This window comes from Canis lupus, chromosome 6, assembly GCF_048164855.1.
Source record: "Canis lupus baileyi chromosome 6, mCanLup2.hap1, whole genome shotgun sequence".
Taxonomy (NCBI): domain Eukaryota; kingdom Metazoa; phylum Chordata; class Mammalia; order Carnivora; family Canidae; genus Canis; species Canis lupus.
The window spans coordinates 45,719,622-45,745,284 of NC_132843.1; the positions used below are offsets into that span (position 1 = coordinate 45,719,622).

The 25,663-nt window shown below is 49.0% G+C and overlaps 1 protein-coding gene and 1 long non-coding RNA gene across 2 annotated transcripts; one reads left to right on the top strand and one right to left on the bottom strand.

Annotated features, from left to right (window-relative positions):
• Positions 1 to 2,192: 2,192 nt before the first annotated feature.
• On the bottom strand, positions 2,193 to 11,252 carry LOC140635527 (uncharacterized). Its single transcript, XR_012032844.1, has 3 exons — positions 11,028 to 11,252; positions 9,434 to 9,593; positions 2,193 to 3,048 (listed from the first exon to the last, which is right to left on the bottom strand). It is a non-coding gene; the product is annotated as an uncharacterized lncRNA (long non-coding RNA).
• Positions 11,253 to 11,382: 130 nt separating this feature from the next.
• On the top strand, positions 11,383 to 18,426 carry LOC140636055 (uncharacterized). The gene is made up of 3 exons (XM_072831533.1): positions 11,383 to 11,422; positions 11,551 to 13,889; positions 17,880 to 18,426. Exons 1-2 carry the CDS (start codon positions 11,383 to 11,385, stop codon positions 12,993 to 12,995), a joined length of 1,485 nt encoding a protein of 494 aa, XP_072687634.1. The 3' UTR covers positions 12,996 to 13,889; positions 17,880 to 18,426.
• The last annotated feature ends 7,237 nt before the right edge of the window (positions 18,427 to 25,663 follow it).

The following is a 25,663-nucleotide window of genomic DNA, read 5'->3' on the forward strand; positions in this document are numbered from 1 at the left end:
TCGTTTATGGGAATATGACCCGAGTGCCAGCAAAGGCCTCCCTGTCTGTCTGACTCCTGCACCCATATAATGTCTTAAAGTCCCACGCTGCCCCTGGTATAAAACCTGGTCCCTTCTCTGGTTTTCATTAGCAATCAATGCATATCAGCTCTTTTGTGAATTTTAATATAATTTTGCTGAAGGTTTGGGAGTAGAAGTGGCTCACTGTGATACAGCGGACCGTATATCTGCCTCATTTCCCCTGTCTTTTTGCTTTCCCCTCTTTCTCAGAAGCTCCATAAATGACTCTCCTGATCTTACGAGTAGCAATTTAACAACCCTCTTCTGTTTGAGAATGTCTTGGGATGCCTCACTCTCAGCCTCAAGGACTTTGTCCAAGTATTTCTACCAAACACATCCCTTCCTTCCCCAAAGAGATCTAATAAAATAAAAATTTCCCCGTGTCCTTATCATTTTTGGACCAAAGGACATGAATCTTCTATATGCTCTACATTAGTCTGGGCCCAGAGAGGGTACAGGAGCATGTACAAAATAGGCTTGCCTATCCTCAAGGCATTTAGAGCTCGGTTAGAAAGACAATGTACATGATGCACTCAGGAAATAATTCAATGCCAAGCTGTGTGTGAACATTCATGAGCCAGGGCTGAAAGATGGGCTCGGCCAGTGGCACCCAACTTTGGGAAGGATCTTATAGGATGGGCAGGATTTGGTTTGACTGGTGACATTCAAAGTTCAGGGGGTGGACACAGCATCAACAAAGCGGTGAGTCTGGCAAGGAGCGTGAGCCTGAGTGTGAGTGTGTGTGTGTGTGTGTGTGTGTGTGTGCTGGGAGGAGGCAGAGCCAGGACTCGAAAATGAACTCTGGGGATCCCTGGCTCAGTGGTTTAGTGCCTGCCTTCGGCCCAGGGCGTGATCCTGGAGTCCTGGGATCGAGTCCCGCATCCAGCTCCCTGCATGGAGCCTGCTTCTCTGCCTCTCTCTCTCTTCCTGTGTTTCTCATGAATAAATAAATAAAATGTTTAAAAAAAAAAAAAAAAAGAAAATGAACTCTGTTCCCAACGGGTTTCCCTGGTGCTTCCTCAGGGCAGGGGTCTGATGCTGGATCCTGGGGTGCAGCGATGCCCCCTCCTACCCTCTGACCAAGATGGAGTTCTCTGTGGACCCTGGTGATCAGAGTCCCTGCATCTTGCCCTGCAGGTGGCTGACCTCTGTCACGGGCCATCTCTATCAGTTCTGTGTAGGTGACGCTGGAGTAGAAGGGGATAAAGAAATTCAGCCCGGGTCTTGCTGACTTTAAGGGGACATCGGGATTGTGTCTGCTTGTGAGATGGATCCTGTCACGTCGCCTGGAAACAGGAATTTGTGATTTCCTTCTAGACCTCAAAGCCATCAGCGCTGATACTCATTGAGGACGCCGTTCTGGCCACGCTGTCTACCTCTGGATGTCAAGGAAACCCAGTCCTGATTTTTTCAAACTTCCCACCAACCTCATGCCTGAAAAGACTAGGGTTCATGATGTCATTTACAGACCTTGTGGAATGTTCCACATTCAAAGTGTTAAGTATTCCACTATGAAGAATTTAGGAATCTATTTGTGTTACATTCCAAAAATAAAACAGCGCGACCCGAGAAATTGTAGTGTTTCTGCCTCAGAGACACCGGATGAGCAGTTCACACGTAATACACTCTGCCATAGAGATTTTCTCTGTTCTTACAATTGCTTTTGTAGGATGGGAGAGCTAAAAATAGAGCTGAAGATTACATTGATCACCTAAAATACACATAATTTGGAAGGTGTACTGGGTTCAGTGATTTCAGGGGCTGGCAATTTTCTGCGGGATGCTGGGTGCTTAGATACACCCCTTGTCCCCCAGATTTTCAGGTTCCAATGCTGCTGAGAACTTTGTGCTGCCAGACCTTTTAATTCACATTATCTGGGTAATTGAAGTGGTGTATATATGTCATTCCAAGGGAGGGAGCAGTTCTCATTCATAGAAGCTAACTTTGGATTTGAGAAATCTAAATTCCTATTTGATTTTCTAGTGAATTACTCTATGACCTTGAGAAATTTGCTACACATGTCTGTTGAAAAATCTTTGTCATAGCCAACAGAATGAGTATTTCTTGCTGGAAAGTTTTGTTTTTTTTTAAGATTTTATTTATTTATTTTGAGGCAGAGACAGAGAGGAGAGAGTATGGGGGGAAGGGCAGAGGGAGAGGGAGAAGCAGACTCCCTGCTGAATGTGGAGCCTCATGTGGGGCTCGATCCCAGGACTCTGAGATTACGGCCTGAGCCGAAGGCAGATGCTTAACCAACTGAGCCACCCAGGGGCCCTGGAAAGGGCTTTGAATACATCGAAGGGATAGATACCTCCACATTTGTATATATTTAAAGCTGGGTCTGATGGTGCCCTCACCCTGGAATCGACATGACTTTCAGGTCCTGCACCCATATATATCTAACCAGAAACCATCTGGATTTCAGTTCTGGGGAGAGACAATTTGAGTGATGGAGTTTGGGTCATAGCTTGTGGCAGAGGAGGAGCAGGGTCATTTTACACGAGGTCTGGAAGCTGGGGCAAGTCTCAAATGAGGAAGAGTCAGAGGGGCAAGCACTCCTCTCCATCTCCCCGGGCCTCGCCTGGACATCTGTTGCCTGAACACATGGTTGGGGCTTTCTTAAATAAAATTGTGCCAAAATAAATGCATCCCTAGGCCCATTCTTCCAACAGTCGAGACCAGGATGCGTTGCTTATGCTAGCCCCTAGGGCTCAGCCTGTCCTTGGCATCCCCTGGACTTTTCTGCCCAGCTGCTGAGGGGCTTCTGAAAGCTGCATGCCAGTGAACTTGCAATTCTCCACTTGACATTGGCAGCAGAGGCTTTGGCACCAAGGACAAAGGAACAGCACCTAGGGAGTTGTGTGGCTTATAATTAGTGTCCAGTTTGCTGCGTCGTAATCACAGCTCTCTCTCTGAGCCTCTGTCCTGGGCAGGGAGAAAGCTTGGTTGTCCCCATCTTGTTAGTTCATGTATTTTCCCCCTAAGAAACTGAGACACAAAGAGAAAGTAACTTGACTTTATGGCAATCGTTTTTGATTTTGTGACCTAGAAAGGCTAAGTAGAGTGAGAACGTCATCCCCTGGGTTACTGATAGGCTGGCATGGCCTCCACTGCCCGTGGCCCTTCTGTGGTGAAGACATGGGGTACACCCCCCTCCTCTGAGATTTCGCCTCTTAGGGTTTCCTCTGGCCCTTGGGGATTTCCACCTTTCAAACTAGGTGATAATCTAGGTCGGTTTCCCAGGCAAATCTCCCCTGCTCCTGGAAAGGGCTCATGGTTGAGGTCGGTGGTTTCAAGTTGTCTATTTCCCCCATCACACTGCTCCAGAGACCACAGCCACAAACTCTCTTTACGCTAGCCTTTCCGGAGGTTTTTCTTTGAAAATGTCCAAATAATTTTGCCAGACTTTCTTCATCTACCTCCCTCTTTTCTTCCTGGGCTAGCTATTTATTTATTTATTTATTTATTTATTTATTTATTTATTTATGTATTTATTCCTTCCTTCCTTCCTTCCTTCCTTCCTTCCTTCCTTCCTTCCTTCCTTCCTGGATATTTTGTTTCATTTATTTATTTTTAAAGATTTTGTTTATTTATTCATGAGAGATACAGAGAGAGAGGAGGGACATAGGCAGAGGGAGAAGCAGGCTCCCCATGGGGAGCTTGATGTGGGACTCGATCCCAGGGCCCCAGGATCATGCCCTGAGCCAAAGGCAGAAGCTCAACTGTTGAGCCATCCAGGTGTCCCTTCCTGGATATTTTAAAGTAACCCCCAGTTTCGAACTTAAATTCTTCAGTATTCAGAATAAAACATTTTTATTGGAAAATTATGTCACTATAACACCTGATAACATTAACAAGAATTCTTTAGCACATATAGACTCATATAGACTACAAAGTCCATATTCAAATCTCCCCTCTTACAGTTGATTTATTTAAATTGTAACCTTACAAGTTCCATTCATTGTGTTTGGTTGCTTCAGCCTCAAAGTTTTGAGTGGAGACCTCAGGGCAGAGGGTAGAGGAATGTGGCTGTGTCAGTGTCCCAGATCTCTTCTCTCTGAATTTAACCTTTCCTGTAGAAATTCTCTCTGGAATCCCTTGGTCATTGCCTTGCCTGGATATATGTTGTTCATCATTCCCATCTAAAACCCTGTCCTAATAACTATTAAAAAAAATCCCACCTTTATCTTCGTTATAGAAAATAGATTGGCATCATCTAAAGGAACATTAGAAAGACAGCCAAAACACTGAAATTAATAAGCCACAGAAAGAACTCAAAGTATACAAAATTATGTTTACAGACTGTAGGTCACTGACCCCGCAATAGCTATTGTGAATAACAAGCAAACAGAGCTGGTTCCTTTGCACACCCTGGTTTAAGACAACTGTATTCTAGTCTCAGAAACCTGTTCAGCTTTGTTTTGGGCTCTTTCTCCCAGCTCCCTATGTCCATGAGGCCAGGGCCTTCTATTTCCTGACACAAGGCAACATCTAACTGTATCTTGGCCTTCTCCAAGAACAATGTAAAAGCTTCTCCTCTCACAGAAGTCATACGTTTTTCTCTGGCTCAAATCTTCCAGCAGCCCTCCATCCTGTCCTGGTAGTTCCTGGTTTTCCATCTGGGAGGGCAGCTCAAATTCCTAATCAATTCATAAGTCAGGAGTTAGATTTGCAGGTTTTCCTGCCTTGGCTTATTGTCTCTGCTTAACTGTAGTGCCTTCAACAGCAGTTTACATTTTGGCGTCCTTATCTGTGACATGGAATGCTGTTTCTATCTGCCTCAGGGGCTGTTGTGCTGCTGAAATGACATCATGCATGTTATGCCATGTAATGGTCAGAGCCGCTGAATGGTAGCGATGACGATGGTGATGATGATGATGGCAGTGATGGTGATGGTGGTGGTGATGATATTGATGATGATAATGATGGTGATAATGGTGATAGTGATGATGCTGATTCAGTAGTATTCCTCCTCCTTCCTCACTTACCTACCCACCATCTCTGATTCCACAGGGAAGTTGCAAATGTTTACATTATAATAATAGAAATGTACTTCATGGGGTGCCTGGGTGGCCCAGTTGGCTAAGTGTTTGACTCTTGATTTTGGCTCAGGTCTTGATCTCAGGGTTGTGAGTTCAAACCCTACATTGGGCTCCATGCTGGGCATGGAGTCTACTTAAAAAAAAAAAGAAATATACTTTTCAGGTGGAAATACCTATTTTTAAGGAAAATATCAAGCTGATTGAGGTAGATTAGATTCTGAAGTTAGTTGTCACCAGGAGTCAATATATTAGTAGAAAAGTCCTTTGCCATGAACAGGGCAGACAGTAGAAAAGTCCTTTGCCATGAACAGGACAAAAAATTTTGTTTTTTTTTTTTTCTTCTTCTTTGAAGGAGAAGAAAAGAGACGTAGAATGGAGTAGAAGAGAGTAGCCTGGTTGAGAAGAACCAGGAAGAGTAAGAAGGTCGGGTTGAGTCAGGGAAGTCCACTGAGATTCCTCAGAGGTGGATGCCCTGAGCAGCATGATACGGTTCTTAGGAAGTCATTTGTATTTTTACACTGTGAGCCCTTTGTCCATCTCCCATTCTGAGATTTCCATGAAAATTTACGAATTTCAGAATGTTTCATGCTTCAAGTGATAAGGGGTTCTGTGAAAGGCAGAGAAAGGGGTACAGATACAGAGAGAGAAACTGGAGAAAAAGAATTTGCAGAAATCTTGGAGGAGGGGGATGCTTTGGATTTCCACAGGCCATGGTTTTGGGGGTCTTCTAAGGGGAGGCCCTGTCTGACTTGAAGGTTGCTCTAACATTTCAGTAGCCTTGACATACTGAGGATAAGATCCACCCACACACAGTAAAGGGGAGAGAATCTAGTTCCCTTGTAGTCACTATAATAGCACACAAACATTCAAGGGTGTAATTATCCGATGTCCTTGGATACAGAATTTGCTTTCCTTTTATGGGAACCAGGCTTTTCCTAGGGATGCATTTATTCCATCAAATTTTATCTCAAAATATCTGGGGAAAACATCTGGTTCTTATGATAAAGAACGATTTCAAAATGGTCATCTTGTCAAGCCCATATACTAGAACGAGGGCCATATCCATAAAGAATAGAGGCAAAATCTGTTCTGTTTTGTCCAAATTCTACTCTCCAGGGACGCCTGGTGGCTCAGCCAGTTAAGCAACTGCCTTCAGCTCAGGTCATGACCCCAGGATCCTGGGATGGAGCCCCGAGTCGGGCTCCCTATCTCTCTCCTCCCCCATTGTGTATTCTTTCTCTCTCTCAAATAAATAAAATCTTTAAAAAACATCCATATTCCTCCTCTGGCCTAGTTATCCGGGTAATGGCAGGTGCTGCCCCCGGTGATCTCATTCTCCCACTTCATGTGTCTGCTTACTAACGTGTCACCTTTCATATATAGGGATGATGTCACTGGCTTAGCCTTGATGGAACTGAGGGCCACTACCTTAATCTTCCCACCCTAGGGCTTGGCTGGTGCTGCTCCCCCTGTTCCTGGCTGCATGGTCAGCAGGTGTGTGAGGTGGGGGCCTGGCGGTAGATCATGAGGAAGATGTCTCATGGGCTGGGGCCTCTTGGCACTGTGCTCGCTCCTACAGAGCTACCTGACCTTTCACTTGTCCATACCTCAGAAAAACCAAAGCCATCTGTTTTCTCCTATCTTGCATCTCTGCATCCCAAATTTTCCTGGGAACGTTTCCAGGAGTTTGAGTTCACAGAGCTTGTCATTAACTCTGGGGCTTCAGAAACAAAGGCCCTGCTGGGACTCGTGTTAGGAGAACCATTTGTGCTGGGGAGTGTTTGGGGCAGGAGATGCAAACTGGCCAAAACAGAGAAGATTTCAGGGCAGGAGTGCTACTGTTTATTGAGCACTGGCTTTGTGATGGGCACTGTCTAAGGCCCTACATGCCTGTCCCGTTGCTTGTCACTGTGACAACCATTCCTACAACAGGTAGGAATAGTACTCCTATGCTCTCATGGGACCTGAACATGAGGCAGAGAGACAGGTCTGTAACATATTCAGGGCCATTTAGCTAGTTTTGTCAAGTCTGTATGACCCCAAACCTTATGCTCTTAATTATGCTATCCCTTTTTTTCTGGATTTGGGGGTACCAAATCTTCTATCACATCCTTAAAATCCTGGGGGAAGAAAGGGAGTTCCCACACCCCATTATTTTAAAATGTGAGTTTTTTTAAAAAAAGATTTTATTCATTTATTCATGAGACACAGAGAGAGGCAGAAACACAGGTAGAGGGAGAAGCAGGCTCCCTGCAGGGAGCCCGATGTGGGACTCGATCCCAGGATCATGCCCTGAGCCAAAGGCAGACGCTCGACCACTGAGCTACCTAGGTGCCCAATAATGTGCTCTTCTTAACTTTGGGGACTCCAGGTCTGTCTTTCTATTCTGGGTACTTGGGTTGGGACAAGCTGGCATGATAAGCTGCTCCTGCTTGGGGTTGGAGAACATGGAGAGTGCTCCAGCCTCTGGCCAGTTTTGAAGATCTCCTGAGGGACCTGGAGGAGATCTGCCCCCAGGGTGTCTTTATGAAGTGGGCCCTTGGACTCTCCCCAGGACCCTGGTGGGGACCAAATTAAAATACAAATGACCAGTTAAATGATTTATAGTATTAGTATACCAATGCAATATTTGGGATATACTTATAATAAAAAATTGTTGCTTTACCCGGAATTCAGATTCAACTGGGTGACCTGTATTTTATCTGGCAACCCTAGACCTGGAGTCACCTAGCATCAGCCCAAGCAGCTGGTGACAGGTGTCCGAAAACTCCAATCTCCAAGCCAGGCCTGAGGCTATGTCTGAGGCTGCCCAGACCTTCCCTGAGGACTCACAGGCCTGGTCAGGGTTGAACAGAGAGCGTCCACACAGGGAACCTTTGCATGGCGGAGCCTGAGCACTGCAGAGCCAAGGAAGTGCCTCCTGGTGTTGTGAGAATGGAGGGGTTTAAGGGAAAATAGAACAGGAGGCAAAGCCAGCGAGCCAGTGATTTCGTTTGCTAGCACTGCTGTACTAAAATGCGACACCGTGGGGCTTAGACATCAGAAATTTATTTTCTCTCAGTTCTGCAGTCTGCGAGTCCAGGATCAACGAGTTGGCATATTTGGTTTCTTCTGAGACCTTTCTTCTTGGCTTGTAGATTGGCCACCTTGCCCTGTGTCTTCACATGACCGTCCCTCTGTGTTGGTGTCCTATTCTTCTGATAGGAACATCCATCATATTGGACTAGGGTCACCCTCATGACTTCATTTTAACTTAATTACCTCCTTGGGTCCTATCTTCACATTCTGAGGTTCTAGGGGTTAGGACTTCAACATATGACTTTTCAGGGGACATGATTTAGTCCGTAACAGCCAGAAAAAGATTGGGGAAGCACGTGGTTTGTGCAGGCAGATGGCTCTGTCATGGTGCCCTGGGGACCTTGTATGCATCCTCATAGGCCACATAAGCCAGGCTTGAGTTACAGCCGAATCTACGTCTCTCTCTTTTTCAGATTTTATTCATTTATTTGAGAGAGAGACAGAGAGAGAGAAAGAGAGAGAGAGAGGAAGAGGGGGAGGACGAGGGAGAAGCAGACTCCTCTCTGAGCTGGGAGCCCCGGGCTCAAACCCGAGTCTCCAGGATCATGACCTGAGCTGATAGCAGATGCTTAACTGAATGAGCCACCAGGTGCCCCACGAATCGGAGTCTTGACAACACTCAGTAATAGTCCCAGAACGAGAGGCAGGGGAGGCTTGGGAGGAGCTGCCGGAGCACTTCTCACTTGCCTCTTAGCTGCCCAGGAGGCTGTTTTAAGACATTTCCACAAGGCCTCCTAGCTTCTGATGATGGTGAGGTGGGGGGGTGGGTGGTAGGGGGGTGTCTGCCCTGCCCTCCCCCCCACTTAGGGCAGAGATGCTCCCTGGAAACTAGCCGGGGCAGGGCATTAGCTCCTCAGCAACAGTGTCCCACCACTGGTGTTGAAGTCCCCAGGCCCCTGTAGTTGCAGGGTTGCCCTGAGCTCGGGCGTCTGCAGGGAGCTGGCATCTTTGACTCCTCTTCCTTTCACTGTCCATGTAAATGATCCGTCTGATTTGGGGCTGGTTTCTTTTTTTTTTTTTTTAATTTTTATTTATTTATGATAGTCACAGAGAGAGAGAGAGAGAGAGAGAGACAGAGAGGCAGAGACACAGGCAGAGGGAGAAGCAGGCTCCATGCACCGGGAGCCCGACGTGGGATTTGATCCCGGGTCTCCAGGATCGCGCCCTGGGCCAAAGGCAGGCGCTAAACCGCTGCGCCACCCAGGGATCCCTGGGGCTGGTTTCTTTAGTGGAATCTGTCTGCCAGGATTTACCTTGTGCTTGACTTTCTGGCACAGGAAGCAGGAAGCACACACAGCCCAGAATACGAGGAGGAGGCCCCCACGGACAACTGGAGAAGGAGCAAAGCAACCAAGTGGTTCTTGAAGGGGAATGGCTTATGCCATGAGGACCAAAAGGCTTCTGCCCAGATGACTGCGAATTTATAAAAGTGGTTAGAAATAAGGACTGGACAACTGGGGGTTTTTTCCTCCTGTTTTCTGTACCCAGAATCTACACAAACATCAAACCTATTGGCTCTGGACATTTTAGACGACGGGAGTACTAGAAGAACGACACTGTACTACTAAGGTGAGCAGCTGAACGCTCAACAGCAGTATGGTCATTTCATATCCAGGGGTTCAAAGAATCTGGGGTTCAATCATTTTCCTTAACTGATAAGCCATGTTATCCCAGATCAATGATTTTTACCTCTTAGGCTTTACTTTTCTCAGCACAATGGGAACATTCACTTGGGAAACACTCCACTTGAGTTGTCCTTAGGATTGCATAATAATAATTTATTTGTGTGCACTTACTATATGCCCAGTGTATACTAAATGCTTTATATACATATTACCTCATTTAATTCACACAACCCCCTCTCAGAAGTAGGACTGCTATTACCTCAGTTTTACAGATGGGTAAGGTGAGGCACTGAGAGGTTAAGTAACATGCCCAAAGTTAAAGCTGGTCAATGTTGGAGCCTGAATTCGAACTCAGGCAGACTTATTCCAGAGCTTGTTCATTTCTTAGTGGGCTACCAAAAAACTGAACAACGATGACAAAAAGAGCAGACCCCCAACCCCCCAAAACCCAAACCAACAACCAAAAACAAAAAACAAATCCTGGAATATCACTCAGCCATTAGAAACGACAAATACCCACCATTTGCTTCGATGTGGTTGGAACTGGAGGGTATTATGCTGAGTGAAGTAAGTCGATTGGAGAAGGACAAACATTATATGGTCTCATTCATTTGGGGAATATAAAAATTAGTGAAAGGGAATAAAGGGGAAAGGAGAGAAAATGAGTGAAAATATCAGTGAGGGTGACAAAACATGAGAGACTCCTAACTTTGGGAAATGAACAAGGGGTAGTGGAAGGGGAGGTGGGGGTTGGGGGTTGGGGGTGGGTTTGGGGTGACTGGGTGACCGGCACTGAGGGGGACACTTGACGGATGAACACTGGGTGTTATGCTATATGTTGGCAAATTGAACTCCAATAAAAAAAATTAAAAAATAAATAAAAATAAATAAAAAACAAACAAAAACAAATCCTTTAGAAGAAAAGGAGAAAGAATATACAGACTGTTGAGTGGAGTGCTTAGTACATAACAAGCACAAGAGGAGCTAGCTATTGTTATTTTGATGTCTCCTCACTTGAATTCGAGAAGTTGACTTGTGCAAAAAATTGCATAAGGAGGCAGGAAAAAGATGGTTTCTTTGCTGTATTGGTGCTTTTCGATTTTTCCACAAAGAATCTTAGGTTTGCAATCAGAAAAAAATATTGAAAAAAAAAAAATCAACCGTCACCCCCCCTCCCACCCACCCCATCCCCCGCCCAAGGAAGAGATGAGAGAAACACTACCAGGTTTGGGGATCTTTCCTGAGACACTGGTTCCCCGCCTTTGTGGAAAATCAGAGAAGCCCTGAAAACCAGCGTCGCCGAAATGACAAGCCTGCAGGCAACACTGGGCCCGGCAGCCAAGTTGGGATCCAGTGGGGGAGCCGAGGGGGCCGTTCGAGCCCCGGGCACGCCTGGATCCCGCCCTCGGTGTCGGTGTCGAGGCCAGGCAGGGGTCACGCGGCCCATCCCCCCCATCCTCCCCCCCAACCCCCGGCGGCCCGTGCGGGGCATTGTGGGCCCGCGTTCGCGTTTCCCGGGCGACCCGGGCGCGCACCGAGGAGCCCTCGGCCCGGAGGAGCGTGCGGGCAGCGCGGGCATGGCGGAGGCGCGGAGGCCCCGGGGCGGCGGCGGCGGCGGCGGCGGGGGCGGCGGGGGCGGCGCGGGCTGCTGGTGCTGGCGGCGGCTGTGGGCGCGCGGCGCGGGCCGCGGAGGGCGCCGCAGGAAGGCCCCCGAGCGCGGCGGGTGGGCGCCCCGGCGCCTGCAGGGGCTGCTGCGGAGGCTGGCGGCGTGGCGGCGGCGGGGGGCGCGGCCCGAGCGGCTGGAGCAGATCCCGCTGCTGGTGCTGCCGCGCGCGCCCCGCACCCGCTAGGCCGGCGCGCACCGCCTCGCTTCGCTTCCTGTTCGACGGGGCGAGAAAGGAAAATAAACCCCCCGCCGTGGGAACGAGCGAGACAGCGCGGGCTCGTTGGGGCCAGGAGCCCGAGCAGGGGGGCCCGCGCCGGGGCTGGGGGTGCGGGGGTGCTGGGGTGCTCGGGACGGAGAGGCTCCGTGCCCCCGCTGGCTGCTGCGCAGGGCCTCGGGCCTCGGGAGCCGGGGAGGCGCTGGCGGGGGCTCCCACCCCCCGGAGCCTCGCCCCGTCCAGGGGCCGTGCACCTGCTGGGGCCCGGCACCCTCCAGGGGCCCCGAATTCCTCTGGGGTCGCCGCACCCTCCTGGAGCACTGCACCCTCCAGAGGCCCTGAATTCCCCTGGGGTCCCTGCACCCTCCTGGGGCCCTGAATTCCCCGCCGCACCCGCTGGGGCCCTGCACCCTCCTGGGGCCTCGCACCCCCTGGGGCCCTGCACCCTCCAGAGGCCCCGAATTCCCCTGGGGTCCCCGCACCCTCCAGAGGCCCCGAATTCCTCTGGGGTCCCTGCACCCTCCTGGGGCCTCGCAGCCCCTGGGGCCCTGCACCCTCCAGAGGCCCCGAATTCCCCTGGGGTCCCCGCACCCTCCAGAGGCCCCGAATTCCTCTGGGTTCCCCACACCCTCCTGGAGCACTGCACCCTCCTGGGGCCTCGCACCCCCTGGGGCCCTGCACCCTCCAGAGGCCCCGAATTCCTCTGGGGCCCTGCACCCTCCAGAGGCCCTGAATTCCTCTGGGGTTCCCGCACCCTCCTGGAGCACTGCACCCTCCTGGGGCCTCGCACCCCCTGCAGCTCTCTCCAGGGGCCCCAAACTCCTCTGTGGCCCCTGCATCTTCCTGCTGCACTGGGCCCCCCTGGGGCCCCGCACCCTCCTGGAACATCGCACTCCCTTGGGGCCCTGAACTCCTCTGGGCCCCTGTACCTTCCTGAAGCCCTGCACCCCCCTGCTGCTCCTTCGGGCCCTAGACAGCCCCGGGAAGGGGTGAGTGGGGCAGTGGTCAGCAGTTTGTGCCTTGCTCTGGGAGGATTAAAAATAAGTTTTTTTTTAAGATTTTATTTATTCATGAGAGACACAGGGAGAGAGAGAGAGAGAGAGAGAAAGAGAGAGAGGCAGAGACACCGGCAGAGGGAGAAGCAGGCTCCATGCAGGGAGCCTGACACGGGACTCGATCCCAGGTCTCCAGGATCACACCCTGGGCCGAAGTCAGCGCTAAACCGTGAGCCACCTGGGCTGCCCTATAAATTTGCTTTTTTAAGCGGGTTGTTGAGCTCTTCACCCCACATCAAAGTGCTCGAACTCTAATTTTTTGTTTACAGGCATTTGTGAGCCCTTGTAAACCAACGTGAGATTTTGTTTACAGGCATTTGTGAGCCCTTGTAAACCAATGTGAGACCCAAGCTTGGGGTTTGCCTGCAGGGAGTTTGAAAACTAGTGTTGAAGATGAAAGAGCACAGGGAGAGGAATCTGGGGGACTCCTGGGTGGGTCTTTGATTTCTTCCTTTTCCTCATCAATAAAAGCCAGCTAATGATACTCTTCCCCCGTAGGCTTGTGAGGATGAAAGTAAATTATTAGAAGTGAAAGTGCTCCAAGCACTTTCTGAACAGAAAGAGCATACGCAGTCAGGGTACTTATTAAACTGTTACCCTGGTGTCTCCTGGGGCTATTCCCAGATCACGCTCCACCCTCCTGCTCTCCCTGCCCCCCTACCCGGGCCCAAACTGCAAGCCAGAAACGCCCAGCAGTGGGCCTAGAAGCTGCTGAGGTGTCTGGGGAGCTCCTGATGCCTCCCGGGGGCCTCCGGTGTCCTTGACCTCGAAAGCCAGTCCCTGGGGAGGGAGTGCGAGGATCACCACGCCCTGTCCAGTGCACCTCAGTGAGAGGGGTGGGCAGCATCGAAAAACGCAGAAAAAACAAGGCGTGGGCCAGAAAGCTGGGGACAGGACTGTCACTGGGGGGCGATGCATTTTGATCTTTCACTAACTTCCTCATTGTCCCACTGTGAGGGCGGGCGGTGAGGGGGTGTGCGGGTTCCCCAGGAGAGCCGTCCAGCTGCGTAGCCAGCCCCGTGCCTGTGAGGAGACCGGCCCCACTGGCCTGTGTGTAGCTGCTGAGACCAGGGATCCCGAGACGCCTGAATGAAAAGCTGTTCCGTGGGAAGCAGCCAGTGAAATCTTCCTGGCTTGGAGAGGTTTAAGGTGAGAAGACTGAAAACGGAGAAACCCTTCGGAGGTAACCGAATCCCTGAATCCTCAGGCCGCAGATCGGGGGTGCTGCTGCGGAACACCCGGCGGTTCAGCTATGTCATGTTTCCCCGGTTGATTTCTTTCAGAAAAGTAGATGCCAAGCGAGTGCAGTTAGTTCTCTCGGACCGTAATTTGGATGTGGGTTTGCCTTTTTGGTTTGGCTGATGGTCCCCTGCCTGCACCAGGAGGAGGCCTCAGCTCTCTGCATAGGTCGCTGTGCTTCCTCTTCCTTCACGAGGCTAGGGGATGGGCCGGCTCTCTAGGCCTTCATCTCCAGGCCTTCATCCCCACTGATGCACACGCGTCAGCTCTGTGTACAAGCACGGATGTAAGGGAAGTGTTTCACTTAGAGGGTCACCGTGGTGGCATCCTGTGTCTTCCCAGTTGCGCTCCTACATACCCGCCCGAAGCCTTATGTTTTTGGGAGTGCTGCTGGGCCTGCGATGGGAGCCTCTGGGCCCAATCCTTGGCTATGATGGATCCCTCCCCGGCCAAGAGAGGGGCGGCCTTTATCAGATTTGCTGGGCTGTGGGTATCTCCTGTCAATGGCCTTTGGGGACACATGCTGCTTCAGGGGGTTGGCATGGAGAACCTGCTGGTAGACACCGCATTAGACACCCCACCCTCACTGCTCAGGAACTTGACAGTATTTCCTGCTGACAATCTGTACTTCTCATCTTCTGGGGCTGGAGCCTTGTTCCTTCTCTTATATCCATCCTCCTTTGAGCAGGAAGCCAACAAAAAGAAATGCAGTTTTTCATAGTCAGCCCTTTGGGTGGTTCTCTGGTGCAACCCCCACCCCCTCCTTGTGTCCCTGGAGAAGGGACATCAACCTCCTGATCCAGGCCACGCTGAGTTCTGGGTGGTGGCTGCCAGCAAAGAGGGTGGCTTGTTGTGGGACTGGGGTCCGAGGGGGATGATCCATGGTGTTTGGCTTTTGGGGTTCTTGGTGACTTGTTTTACCCTCTGAAACATAAGAGGAAGGGCACCGTATATTTGGGTCACCACTGATGAGCCCAAGAGGAGGAGCCTCAGCTCTTTAATAGGTCACTATGCTCTGAGTTCCAGAGGCTTCACTGCCATGATGTTCCAAGGAATATGTATATAGGCTAGGCATGCGCACCAAGGGAGAGCAGTCAGATTTAAGATGCTGCTGCCTTACCCCAGTCTGCTTTACACGGGTCCAGGTAGGTCTTCCTTTGTATTTATACAACAACCATGACATGACCTGAACCATTTATTTGCCATCTTAACTCATTTTAAGTGTACAGGTCAGTGGTATTAAGCACATTCACATTGTTGTGCAGCCCTCCTCACCATCCATTTCCAGAACACTTTTCATTTTGCAAAAGTGAAATTCTGTGCCCTTGAAACAATGACTTTCCATGTTCCCTCTCCCCCAAACCCTGGTGACACTGTTCTACTTTTTATCTCTGTGAATTTGACTACTCTATCATATAAATGGAATCATACACTATTTGTCCCTTCATGACTGGCTTATCTTTTTTATTAAGCGTTAATTCTAATTCTAGTCAGTTAACATAACAGTGTTGTATTAGTTTCAGGTACGCAATATAGTGATTCAACACTTTCATATATCACCTGGTACTCATCACAACAGTTGCACTCCTTCATCCCCATCACCTAGTTCACCCATTCCCCACCCAGCTCCTTCCCCTCTGATGACCCATCAGTGTGCTCTCTAGAGTTCAGAGTCTGTTTCTTGGTTTCTCTCTCTCTCTCTTTCTCTTTTCTACCTTAGCTTGTCAGTTTTATTTCTTAAATTCCGCATGAATGAGATCATACGGTATTTGTCTTCCTCTGGTTGGTTTATTTCTTTTAGCATAATACCCTCTAGCTCCATCCATGTCATTGCAAATGGCAAGATTTCATTCTCTTTTATGGCTGAATAATATTTCATTATCTATCTATCTATCTATCTATCTATCTATCTATCTATCTATCTATCCTCTATCACATCTTTATCCATTCATCAATCGATGGACATTTGGGCAGCTTCTATACCTTGGCTATTGTAAACAATGCTGCTATAAACATTAGCGTGCATGTATCCCTTTGAATTCTTTGGGTAAATAACAAGTAGTGAAATTGCTGGATCGTAGAGTAGTTCTATTTTTGACTTTTTGAGGAACCTCCATATTATTTTCCACAGTGGCTACACGGGGTTCATTCCCATCCACAGTGCATGAGGGTTTCTATCCACATCCTCGTCAACACCTGTTGTTTCTTGTGTTGATGATTTTAGCCATTCTAACAGGTGTGAGGCAAAATCTCATTGTAGTCTTGATTTGCATTTCTCTGATGGCAAGTGATGATGAACACCTTTTGAGGTGTCCATGGGCCATTTGTATATTTTCTTTGGAGAAATGTCCGTTCATGTCTTTTAATTGGATAAAAATAAGTTTTTTTTTTAATTTATTTATGATAGTCACACACAGAGAGAGAGAGAGAGAGAGGCAGAGACACAGGCAGAGGGAGAAGCAGGCTCCATGCACCGGGAGCCTGACGTGGGATTCGATCCCGGGTCTCCAGGATCACGCCCTGGGCCAAAGGCAGGCGCCAAACAGCTGCGCCACCCAGGGATCCCTAAAAATAAGTTTTTAATTGGATTATTTGTTTTTTGAAGTTATAAGTTCTTCATATATTTTGATACTAACCCTTTATAGATATATGTCACTTGCAAATCTCTTCTCCCATTCCATAGATTGCCTTTTAGTTTAGTTGATTACTTCCCTCGCTGTGCAAAAGCTTTTTTTCTTGATGTAGTCCGAATAGTTTATTTTTTCTTTTATTTCTCTTGCTCAGGAGATATACCTAGAAAAGTGTTGCTATGGCTGACGTCAGAGACATTACTATCTGTGCTCTCTTCTAGGATTTTATGGTTTCATGTCTCACATTTAGGTCTTTAATCCATTTTGAATTTATTCTTGTGCATGGTGTAACAAAGTGGTCCAATTTCATTCTGTTTGCATGTAGCTGGCTAATTTTCTCAGCACCGTTTGTTGAAAAGACTTCTTTTTCCCATTGGATGTTCTTTCCTGCTTTGTCAAAGACTAATTGTCCATATACTTGTGGGTTTATTTCTGGGTTTTCTTTTCCATAGATCTGTGTGTCTATTTTTGTGCCAGTACCATATTGTTTTGATCACTACAGCTTTGTAATATAACTCAAAGTCCAGAATTGTGATGTCTCTAGCTTTGCTTTTCTTGTTCAAGATTGCTTTGGCTATTCGAGGTCTTTTGTAGTTCTATATAAATTTTAGGATTGTTTGTTCTAGTTCTGTGAAAAAATGCTGTTGGTATTTTGAGAAGGATTGCATTAAGTATATAGATTACTTTGGGTAGTATAGGCATTTTCACAATATTTGTTCCAATCCATGGGCATGGGAATGTCTTTCCATTTCTTTGTGTCATCTTCAATTTCTTTCATCAATGTTTTATGGTTTTCAGAGTACAGATCTTTTACCTTTTTCATTAGGTTTATTACTAGATATCTTTTTTTTTAAAGATTTTATTTATTCATGAGACACACACACACACACACACACAGAGGCAGAGACAGAAACAGGCTCCCCGCAAGGAATCTGATGTGGGACTCGATCCAGGATCCCAGGATCAGGGCCTGAGCCGAAGGCAGACGCCCAACCCGCTGAGCCATCCAGGCATCCCTATTCCTAGATATCTTATTATATTTGGTGCAATTGTAGATAGGATTGTTTTCTTAATTTTTCTTTCTGATGCTTCATTATTGTTGTATAAAAATGCAACAGATATCTATACATTGATTTTGTATCCTGTGACTTTATTGAATTTGTTGACCAGTTCCAACAGTTTTTTGGTGGAGTCTTTCAAGTTTTCTATAGTATCACACATCATCCGCAAATAGTGAAAGTTTTCCTTCCTTCTTACTGATTTGTTCTAGGAGACTTGAAACCGTCCGTGAACTCAGCTCCTGGCAGCTGAAAGCTGGAGCCTTTGGACAAAGCAGCCCTCCTGTGAGTCTCTGTCTGGAAAAGCTCAGGCTTGTCAGAAGAATTGGGCGTTTGTCCTAGCCAACACCTGAAGATAGGCCCTTAACCTCCCTTTCTCAGAACACATAATAAAACGGGATTCCAAGTGTGAATTGTTCTTCTGTCCCTTTGAGAGGCATATATACCTCCTAAAAGTGATGTGTGTCTTTCTCAGGGACCTGAGAGCCATTCCTTGGAAATATAATCATGGGGCCAGTGGGGCTCTGTCTCCCAGACTGTGTGGGAGGATAGACTCCTAACTTCCATAATTGTCAGCTCGAAGACTCCACTGGCCAAATCACATTTACACTGACCAACCCTTTGTCATTTTTTTGCTTGAGGAAGTCATCCCATCCCCACCTGTCCCTTAAAAAGCCCAATCACTTTTGCACAAATGGGAATGGAGGTCAGCTCTTTTCCTGCTGTCAGTAGCTACCGAATAAAAGGTTTTAATCTTAATGTCTAAATGCTCTAAGGTCTGGCTTTATTTCTTTGACACTGGCATCAAGTAAGGGTCCAACCTAATTCTTTTGCATGTGGGGTATCCAGTTTCCCAACACTATTCATTGATTGAATCAATTTTTTTAAAGATTTTATTTATTTATTCATGAGAGACACAGAGAGAGAGAGAGAGAGAGAGAGAGAGAGAGGCAGAGACATAGGCAGAGGGAGAAGCAGGCTCCATGCAGGGAGCCTGATGCGGGACTTGATCCTGGGTCTCCAGGATCACACCGTGGGCTGAAGGCAGGCGCTAAACCGCTGAGCCACCCGGGCTGTCCGATTGAATCATTTCTAAAGAACAGTGAGCTTGTCATTTAAAGCACTTTTGAGTAAACACTATTGTAAAGTGAGGAATCCTTTTTGAGGCAAATGCTTTCCCAATTTTTTAAAATGCACATCTTCATATACCAGATTTTATTTTATTTATTTTTTTAATTTCTTTTTTAAAAGATTTTATTTATCCATGAGAGACACACACAGAGAGGCAGAGAAATAGACTGAGGGGGAAGCAGGCTCCCTGCGGGAAGCCCGATGCGGAACTTGATCCCAGGACCCCAGGATCACGACCTGAGCCAAAGGCAGACGCTCAACCACTGAGCCACCCAGGTGCCCCCAAATACTAGATTTTAAAGCAATGCTCTGTTTTTGCTTCAGGGCTCATAATTTGCAAGACGCTTTCCTGTGTAATGTCTCATTTGGTCCTTGGAAGAACTCTGAGAGGTCAGTAAGCAATGGGGGCTGGCACCTCCATCTGGAGCACAGGCTGAGTGGAGTTGCTTAACGGCCTTATTCTTTGATTGCAAGCAGATCTATGGACCCGGTGAAGTGATATCAAATCGGAAGCAGCAAGCAGGGATTTCATTTTAGAATCAGATTAATAAGAAGCCTGCACTGCATGTTGAATACCTGGAAAGGACAGTCAGATTTACACACCATTCTGTTTTTCCAGTAGAGCCCTAGACTATGACTCCTGGTCTCTGTGTTCGCCCTCCGGGGACCTGGGGGGTGGGAGGAGGTGTAGAAGAATATAAGACTCATTCTCTTACCTGGAGCAGAAATCTGTACCTGTAAGTGGAGATGCTTATCTCGGTATGCAAAACAGAAGCCTGTCAGCAACACTGTGAAAGGGAGGAACAGTCTTTTTTAATTCTGGAGCTGTGAGCTCCTGGGATAGGAATCCAGCTGGGAACGTTGTCCTTGACAGTGGTGTTCATCTCTCATGGGTACATGCTTGTTTGCATCTGAGCATTCATTTGTCATGCTGCTTGGTTAAAGTAGCCCACATTTTCTTTTGGAAACTTCTACCTTCCCCAGTCTCAGCCATTAGGTTTACAAAAGATTGATCCTACTCCCAGGTCCGGGGATGGGTTCCAACTGGCTTTACCAGTGGTCTTCAATCCTGACTACACACAGATTCACCTGATCTGTTAAGAAGCACTGTGCTTCCTGCTGCCCCCCCAGAGATTCTGGTTTAATTGTTATGGGTAGAGCCTGGGAGTAGGTTTTGTTTTTGTTTTTAATAAACTTAATTTTTTAATTTTTTAAATTAATTTACTTGACAGAGAGCACAAGAGCGCATAAGCAGGGACAAGGGCAAAGGGAGAGGGAGAAGCAGACTTCCCGCTGAGCAGGAAGCTCCATGTGAGGCTGGATCCCAGGACCCTGGGAGCATGACCTGAGCCCAAGGCAGACTCTTCACTGACTGAGCCACCCAGGTGCCCCTAGACTATTCTTTAGAGCAGTTTTAGGTTCACAGCAAAATTGGGTGGACAGTACAGAGTGCCCATATGTGCTTTCTCTGCTCCTACTCATGGGTAGCATCCCCACTTGTCAGCATCCTCCACCAGAGTGGAATATTTGTTATAGTTGCAGATTCTACACTGACACCTCATTTTATCACCCGGAGTTCATAGTTTACATCAGGGTTCACTCTTGGTGGTGTACATTCTGTGCATTTGGACGGATGTATAATGACATGCATCCATCATCATGGTGTCATACAGAGGGAAGTTTCACTGTTTTAAAAACTTTCTGATATTTAAACTTTTTTTTTTTTTTTTAAATAGGGGTGCCTGGATGGCTCACTCTGTGGCGCATGTGACTCTTGATCTCAAGCATGTGACTCATGAGTTTGAGTCCCACAATGGGTGTAGAGATTACTTAAATAAATAAATATCTTAAAAAACCTTTCTGTGCTCCTATTCATCCCTTCCTCCCCACAGATTCCTGACAACTATTGATTTTTTTTTTTTACTATTACCATAGTTTTGCCTTTTCCACAATGTCATATAATGGGAATCATCAAAATCTAGCCTTTTGAGATTAGTTTCTTTCACTGAATCATATGCATTTTTAAAATGCTCCAGTTAATTCTAATATGCAGCCCTATTTGAGAGCCTATCTTAAGCCAATCAGCATATTCCATTTTGCGGCTACTGTTGAGGTTGGGGATGGGAAAGTTTCCCCAGTGGGTCTAGAGAAGATAGATCTTAGGACCTGCAGACACAGGCTCTTTTCTGCTGCCGGCTGCAGGTACAATGACATCTCAAGGAGAGAGCCTGCCCGAGGAGGGAGGAGGCTGGAGCCAGTCTCCAGGGGGTGGAGCCAAGAGATGGAGAGAAATCGAGCCTGGCACATCCTAGGAGCCTAGGTAGGATAAAGCCGCTGCAAAGCCAGATCTAGCTCTGGGCTGTTTTAGATGGTTGAATGAGGATGCTTTCGGCTGGGACAGAAGAAACTCAAAGCAGCATACAAATAGGGACATTATCTCACATTATAAGAAATCCCTGGCGAGACCGCCTCCAGATTTGGGTGATCAGCAGCTCTGCTGAACGTCAAAACCAAGTTCCTGCGTGGTCTTCTCTGCTATCCTGGGCGCAGAGGGTCCCCCCTTAGGCTCTTGGATGCAAATTGGCTACGGCCATCCCCACGCATCCTCCAGGTATAAGAGCACCGAGAAGAGCATTGCATCTTGCAACCTTGTAAGACAGAGAAAGCCTTCTCAGAATCCCTCAGGCAGACTCTCCTCGGGTCTCAATGGCCAGAAGGGAGATGTAGAACCACTAGCGGCTGACGGCATCTGGCTCTACCTCTCGCCTACCTCACTTTCCAGGGAGTCGAATGTCTGAATAAAACTGGGGATTTGGGGGTCCCCAAATCCTTAAAGAGGGAATTTAAGGGAAGAAGGGAAGATGCAGGATGGATAGGTGAAGAGTGGTTTTTATTGCTTTCTTGCCATTCAAGTCGAATATTTTCTCACATCATCTGACGCAGATGTTGGGGGTAGACCCAGTGAGCACTGTGTGCAGACTGATGACAACAGTTCCAGAAAGTCAGAATGCATCTGAACGGCACAAGTTGGCCTCCATGTCCAGCAGGACCCTGGCGCTAGCCCCGTTAGCAGCAGGCCCCTTGTCCCTGGCTGCCAGCGCAGCCTCTGCTGGGCAGACAGTGGGGCCGTCTTGTGACCCACGTCTGAGCAGTGGCAGGGCAGGGAGGGCAGGCAGTGAGCAAGCCGCCAGTGGGCTCTTGGCCAGGTGTTTCCTCGCGGCCCTGGGGAGACTCGGCACCTGCTACATCAGGGACGAGAGCTGGGGGAGCCAGCCTGCCCTGCTGGGGGCGGGGGCACACAAGGAAGGGGCTGACTCTGGTCCCACAGACCTGGGCCTGCATCCCGGCTTGCGTCTTCCAGGCCGTCTGACCACAAAAAGGTTATTCAACCTCCGAGCCTCAATCCTGACCTGGACCCTCTGGAGAGTGACGTCTCTGTAGGCCAGAATGGGGAACACGACAGGGCCTGGAACAGAAGGTGGTCGCTGCAGAGACACATCCTCCACTTCCCTCTAGGCCCACGCTGCTTGACCAGAGAGCTTGAGCTGAAATAGTCCAAACAGGGTGGTGTAGACAGGTTGAGGAGAGGAAGCGGCCTGTCTGCTGATGAAACCCTGCCTCTCACCACTCCTTAGGCCGATGTGCCTCTAAGTGTGGTTGGCAGACCCAAGTCACACTTCCTCTGGACTGCGGGACGGAAATGCATATTCCTGGGCCCCATTCCAGTCTAGTGACAGCTTATTTGGAGGTGATGCCTGTGGGAATCTAAGTTCCCAGATGATCCTTGGGCCCACAATTCGGGGAGCATGTAGAGGGGGTAGCTGTTGGGGGCCCTCAGTGCACTGGGGGGAGCCCCACCTCCCAGCCAGGCCGCCCTCCACAAGGCTGTGCCAGGATCTGCAGGTGCCTCTGCGTGTCCGCCTGAGGCTGGGCCCAGAGGAGTAACCGGGGACAGAGAGGGGACCTGAACCTGTCCAGCAGGCTGGGCTGTGTTCTCCCGGCCTCCCGGCACACCGGACTCTCCACGGAGCTCGTGCAGCCTGGGCTTCAGGCCCGCTGCGGGCCCGGCCCGGAGTCCAGGTGTGCAAAGAAGCCAGGTGTCCAGGCATTTCCAGTAAACTGCCTCAAGTGGTCTTGAGAAATAAAACAAAAATGAAAGACCCAGAAATCTCCAAGACTCTACTCATTTGTTGGAATTCCTTTTCTCGTTCTAGATCCATCCAGAAGTTCCTATCATGGAAATCTCCCACCCTCCCACCCTGCACCGGCAATGGCTAATGATCACAAACTTAAGGTGGTCTCTTGCTCCGAAGGGTCCTTCTGCAAATCAGCATGTGGGCGAGGAAGGGCCACCCCCACATGGCGGTGGCCTGAGTCCAGCCCAGGCCCGGGAGCCCAGCTCACGGCCCAGCTGAGATGACCCAGTGACACGGGGAAAAACATACAGCCTGGAGCGAGGAGGACGAGCCGGGGAACACACATGGGGAGGGTGCAGGTGGGGTGGAAGGACCAACCGCCCGAACCCAGGGATCCGCAGTGTGCATCAGGGAAGTCATCTGGACTCTGTTCCTCACCTGGATGCTGAGGACCCAGGGGTGCGGGGCATAAGCTGTTAGCCTCATGGAGAATCCCATCGTCTCTCTCTGCAACCTCAGCTCGTCCCATGGATGGGGAGGCTGTGAGGACCAGAGCTGAGGACACCCAGGGCGGCTTAAGAGGCTGAAGATGTTTGAGGTCATATTCACTCTGTCGGGGAGAGGCAAGGCGGGCTTGTCTGCCCATAGCTGACTCATTGGGTAGCCTACAGAGCAGCTTGGGGGCGGGGGGAGCATCTAGGGGGCTAAGTTGGTTGAGCATCTGACTCTTTTTTTTTTTTTTTTAAGATTTTATTTCTTTATTCATGAAAGAGAGAGAGAGAGAGGCAGAGACACAGGCAGAGGGAGAAGCAGGCTCCATGCAGGGAGCCCGACGTGGGACTCGATCTCGGGTCTCCAGGATCAGGCCCTGGGCTGACAGCAGCACTAAACCACTGAGCCACCCGGGCTGCCCGAGCATCTGACTCTTGATACTGGCTCAGGTCATGATCTCAGGGTCCTGGGATTGACCCAGTGTCTGGCTCTGCACTCAGCAGGGAGTGTGCTTGAGATTCTCTCCCTCCCTTTACCCCTCCCCACTGCTCATGCGTGCATGCGCTCTCTCTCTGTCTCTCTCTCAGGTGCCTAGCAGGCTAGAGGCCTAGTGATCCTGCTAATCCTGTTGTTCACTTTCTCTATTTCCCGACCCTTTGACATCTGGTGTTGCAGGCCCAGGGAAGGACCGCCCCTGGCAGGGTCAGCTGTCCTTCTCACAGGCTCTGTGGCCGGGGTGCTAATCTTCCGTGCCAGGTCACCCCAGGGCAGGTGCTGGAAATCCCGGACCTTTCCGTAGCCCAGGGCCTGCCTCAGCTACTCGGACTGTCCAGTCCTCTGTTCAGCTTGCCTGTTTTTTTTTCTGGGAAAACCACAACAAAGGCTCCCACTCGTGCTCTCCCCTTGCTTATTCTGCATCCTGGCTGTGCTCGGTGCTCCCCGTGGGCACCACAGGCCTGCTTCTAGGGCCCTGGGAGTATAAAATCTCCCTTCACGACCATCAGGTCTGTGGGGCTTACCACACCTGGTTCAAATAAATCCGGGTACGTTTTCCAACGTGGCCCATTTGAGGCTCATGGATATTGAGTGCCTCTTATACATGATGCGTATTCAATTATGAATTTTGGTGCCTCGGCTGCTGTATTGTGGGATTTTGGGGTTTAGGTGCATCACGTGGTGTATGATGGATATTTGGAGCTTCACATTCATCGTGAAGATTTGGCACCTGCTTGGGCTTTCCATCCATCTTGCCTGTGTCGGTTGTACACGGGTTCCACTTATTTTATTCATATCTAACACGTCTCATGGGTGACATGGTCTTTGCCATATTTATCCCATTCTATGAATTTTGTCTGTATCTCACCAGCTACTTGGTAGCTTCTTCGTTATTTATGCTCAACCTGGAAGTCTGTTTTTTCCATCTAATTTTCCTGTCCTATCTAGCAGAATTGCACATGCCAGAGCACCAAGCACGTCCTACGTGCTATGGTGGGAACTCAATAAGCAAGTGGGAGCAAAGGGCATCCAGCCCCAGCCCTTGGGGGGGCCGAGCTTTGACTTGTCACAGATCCCGGGGCTCAACACCTTGCTTAGCAGCTTGTGCAGGCTCATCGGGACCTGTCACAGGCTGGTTACTGATCCACATGGGAGTCTGCCTCTGGGACTACTGGGGACTCATGGGGGAGTGCTCACTGAGCTGAGGCACAAAGCTGGGGAGGGATAGGTGCCTGAATCATGCAGGTGGCACCTATCCGCCCACGGGAGGACAGAAATGCTTGACTTAGTCTAATGCCTGACTTTCAAGGGGGTGGAATGTACCAGACACACTGGGAATTGCTTGGCTCTTACAGAACTTTGGATGAAATGGTTCTTTCAGATTTTGTTTAATCTCCCTTTCTATAGGTGTCAAACAGGTGTCCATGGACGGCTATCCCAGGGACAAATCCAAGAGGCAACAACACTCCCCTTTCCCTTGATCTCTAATGAGATGGAAGTTTAGTTCCCCCACAAGATGGGTTGCCCTGGCTCTCTCTTTCCTTGGGGTGAATCCTTCGTGTCTGCAGACTCTGGCCAGTCTTTCCCATAGACAGATCCAAACTTGTCAGAATTCTGTTGGCTCAGGGCTGGACCCCATGTCACACATTTAGGAGAAGAAAGCACAAGTGTGAGGACCAGAGATCCCCAAGGGCAGTAAAATAAGTTGTGATGTCTTCTTTGGGGTCTGTGCACACAGGCAG